Source organism: Entelurus aequoreus, linkage group LG13 (genome assembly GCF_033978785.1).
Source record: "Entelurus aequoreus isolate RoL-2023_Sb linkage group LG13, RoL_Eaeq_v1.1, whole genome shotgun sequence".
In the NCBI taxonomy this organism is placed as follows: domain Eukaryota; kingdom Metazoa; phylum Chordata; class Actinopteri; order Syngnathiformes; family Syngnathidae; genus Entelurus; species Entelurus aequoreus.
In genome coordinates, this window is record NC_084743.1 from 34,922,149 (window position 1) to 34,926,385 (window position 4,237).

The following is a 4,237-nucleotide window of genomic DNA, read 5'->3' on the forward strand; positions in this document are numbered from 1 at the left end:
ACCCATTTCTGTGTGGCAGATGACTCTGGGAGACACTTGACAGCACTCTTGAAACCAGGATACCCTTATTCTGAGAAGAACAGTGTTCACAGTGCCATGACACCTTTTTAATGCCAACACATACATGATATATAAACACTTAATATACCTACGTTATTTACATTTTTTACACATCATGATGTTAGGATTGCATGTGAATAAATGGTCACTCTTACACAGCCATGCAGAACTTACCTTTTGGGAGGTAAGTAAGACACTTTTATGCTAATAGAGTTCAACTAACAACCACTTAAAGGCCTACTGAAATGAATTTTTTTTATTTAAACGGGGATAGCAGATCTATTCTATGTGTCACACTTGATCATTTCGAGTTATTGCCATATTTTTGCTGAAAGGATTTAGTATAGAACAACGACGATAAAGACCACAACTTTTGGTATCTGATAAAAAAAGGCTTGCCCCTACCGAAAGTAGCGTGACGTAGTCAATTGAACATATCCGCAAAGTTCCCTATTGTTTACAATGATGGCCGCCAGAAGTGAGAGAGATTCGGACCGAGAAAGCGACGATTCCCCCATTAATTTGAGCGAGGATGAAAGATTTGTGGATGAGGAAAGTGCAAGTGAAGGACTAGTGGGGAGTGGAAGCGATTCAGATAGGGAAGATGCTGTGAGAGCCGGGGGCGACCTGATATTCAGCTGGGAATGACTACAACAGTAAATAAACACAAGACATATATATACTCTATTAGCCACAACACAACCAGGCTTATATTTAATATGCCACAAATTAATCCAGCATAAAAACACCTAGGTGTTTGTTATGCTAGCTCCTAGCTCCTAGCTACCAGCTCGAGCTAGTTATAGCTCGAGCGGGTTATATGGACGGGATCCCGTCTATATAACCCGCCAATACAATTCAAACACCTGCACAACACACACACTCACTCAGCCCAAAGGACCGTTCACCTAACCCAGGGGTCACCAACGCGGTGCCCGCGGGCACCAGGTCGCCCGTAAGGACCAGATGAGTCGCCCGCGGGCCTGTTCTAAAAAAAAAAAAAAAAAAAATTTTTTTTTTTTTTTTTTTTTTTTAAATCAAATCTACATAGAAAAAACACAAGATACACTTTCAATCAGTGCATCAACCCAAACAACCTCCCCCATGCACACTCATCCACACCCACTCACACAAAAGGGGTTATTTCTTTCTGCTACCAATATTCTGGTTCCCACAACATAGACAACACATCTGCAAGGGACACAGTCCCTGAAGCACACATGATTGTATAGGCTGCTGGTCCACTAACATTTTCCTTAATTACTATTTTTTATGTAATTATTTTTATATTGTTTTACTTTCTTTTTTATCCAAGAAAATGTTTTTTATTTATTTTAAAAAAGGGCCTTATCTTCAACAGACCAGGTTGTCAATGAAATTAGATTTGTTTAAAGGGTTTTTTAAACCAGGCCCAGTCCAGATAATGTCCAAGTCGGACTCAGCAACACACACCTTCATTCATGTACACAGAAAAAAATTAGGGAACACAACAGATTGCATATCATTTATAAACAAAATTACATTTTCAAAATAAGCATTTATGTACAGTCCAGATTATGTCCAGGTCACTCAAATTAGGGAACACAACAACAGATATATAATCTATAAACATAATTATACTTTCAAAATAAGCCTTTGAGGACTTCTCATCTTTTTTTTAATGTTTTTTGGCATCATTATCGTTTTCAACCATGTAACTTTCTAAAGTTACAAAATACTGAATAAATGTTTTAAAGAAAGTAATACTAAGTGAATATCTGTTTTTGGCCTTAAAAATAAACATTTTACCGAGTACTATAATTAAATTGACTAAATCATGATTGTCAATGAACTCTCCTAAAATAACAGAAACCACATTAAGCTTCATAAACAAACCAATCCTTAAACACATTTTTTCAACTTCCACCCAAAACAAAGACACAATATGACAATACCAAAAAAAATGTAGGGTGGATTCAGGCTCCTGACAACAAAATCGGCAATCATCTGACTCTGTCATATTCCATAATTTTAACATTTTCCCTGTGGGTAAGAAGTTATAAATAATTTTAATTTGAAAATAACGATTTTGCACATCGATAGTGGTTTTATAGATTAGTTTGAATATGGCATCCCATGGCAACGGGCAGTCAAAAAAGTCCTCCCATTTTCCATTTGTGTTGTATGAGGCAGCCTTCAAAGATTTCTTTATTAAATAAAAATTATATATTTTTCTATTTATTTTAGTTCCTTTTTGCCAACTAGAATTTCTTATTAGAGGTTTACAAACTAATAATTTAGTAGTTCCATAATTAATTATTTGTTTCCATCTTTTCCCAATTACTCCAGTTAGTTGATAAAAATGAAAAGCTTGAGCAAGCATCACCATACATAGCTCTAAATTCATCATACTTCATAATTTTACCATTCTCATTGATAATATCATTGACAAGAATGATTCCTCTTTCAAACATATTTTTCCAAAAGAAAGGCTTTCCATCTATTACAATATTAGAGTTCATCCATATTAACTGCTGCAAAATATCGTCTCCTTTTTCTGGCACATAAAATTGAAAACACCACTATGAGTGGATTGTTTCCTTTATGAACCCCGCCATGTTTCCCAGCAGACTCTCTGGGAGGGGATCACTTGTAAAAAAGGATACAATTTATTTTGATACAGTACATGTTTTTTGTCCAACAGGACATTTGTGTACCACTCAATGTTTAAATACATCTTTGGAACAATTGATGCTTTTAAAGACAGACACATAGCTTCAAGGTTGAGAAGTTTCAGGCCCCATATTCATACTCTTTGTACAAAACCTTTCTTTTAATCTTTTCTGGTTTGCCGTTCCAGACAAAATCGAAGACCCTCCGCTCATAAATCTTAAAAAAGTTTTGTGATGGAGCTGGTAATGACAAAAACAAATACATAAATTGAGGAATAATTAACGAGTTGGCAATAGACATTTTACCATACAAGGTTAGGGATTTCCCTTTCCATAATTGCATAATTTTGTCCAGCTTTCTTAGTCGATTATCATATTTTACTGAGCCTAGATCTTCCAGATTTTCTGGGACAACAACACCAAGTATGTTAACTGGTCCATCTGTCCACAAAACAGGCACTTTGCATTCCATTCGAAAGGACGTTCCCTTTAGATTTCCGATCCTTAACATTTTACATTTATCATAATTAAGCTTAAGGCCAGATTGCTGTGAAAATATGTCCAAAAGATTAAGAAGGTTCCGCAAACAATGAGGAAAAATCTTATTTTTGTGAATCAGCCTTTTCTGACATGAACTTCATCAAGAACAAACACAGAACACGCCTCACTGATGCACATCTGCAAGACTCACTCAGAGTTGCAGTGTCAAGTTACACACCAGAGTACAACACACTAGTTAACAGCATGCAATGCCAGGCTTCCCACTAACTGACAAAGAAACAGATAACAGATTTGGTGTCCAGTTCAAAGTGTGACATGATTTAAAAATTTGAGAGTTTACTTTTGTATTTTACATGAGTTATTATTTGTACAAACATGGTGCAAAGTAATTCATGATTTGTTAAAAAATGTTAGTGGCTAGCTAGTTAAAATGGGATATTGTGATTTCACAAGACTGTCTTAGAAGTGATCATTTGAAAATGTTCAATTTGAAAAATGTGCATTTAGAGAAAATATAAAAATAAAGTGTTGCATATTGATATTTATCTGTTTCTATATATATTTATTGTGAGAAATCATTAAGATGATCAGTGTTTCCACAAAGATAAATATCATTAATTATTAATAATAACAGAGTTAAAGGTAAATTGAGCAAATTGGCTACTTCTGGCAATTTATTTAAGTGTGTATCTAACTGGTAGCCCTTCGCATTAATCAGTACCCAAGAAGTAGCCCTTGGTTTCAAAAAGGTTGGTGACCCCTGACCTAACCCAAGGTTCATAAAGCTTATATATTTAACCAAAGTTACGTACGTGACACGCACGTACGAGCAAGCGATCAAATGTTTGGAAGCGTGCGGGTGGGACCTGATATTCAGCTCGGAATGACTACAACAGTAAATAAACACAAGACATATATATACTCTATTAGCCACAACACAACCAGGCTTATATTTAATATGCCACAAATTAATCCCGCATAACAAACACCTAGGTGTTTGTTATGCTAGCTCCTAGCTCCTAGCT

General features: G+C 35.5%; 1 protein-coding gene across 3 annotated transcripts in view; it reads left to right on the top strand.

Annotated features, from left to right (window-relative positions):
• The window catches only part of si:dkey-3d4.3 (actin-fragmin kinase), a 38,586-nt gene extending 36,304 nt beyond the window's left edge, over nucleotides 1-2,282 (top strand). For 2 of the 3 annotated variants that reach the window (XM_062067763.1, XM_062067762.1), the window contains one exon: nucleotides 1-2,282. This exon is cut by the window's left edge and continues 552 nt beyond it. In XM_062067763.1, the coding sequence (XP_061923747.1) occupies nucleotides 1-40 (40 nt within the window). In that variant the 3' untranslated portion in view covers nucleotides 41-2,282. The other variant, XM_062067761.1, reaches the window with a different exon arrangement.
• The last annotated feature ends 1,955 nt before the right edge of the window (nucleotides 2,283-4,237 follow it).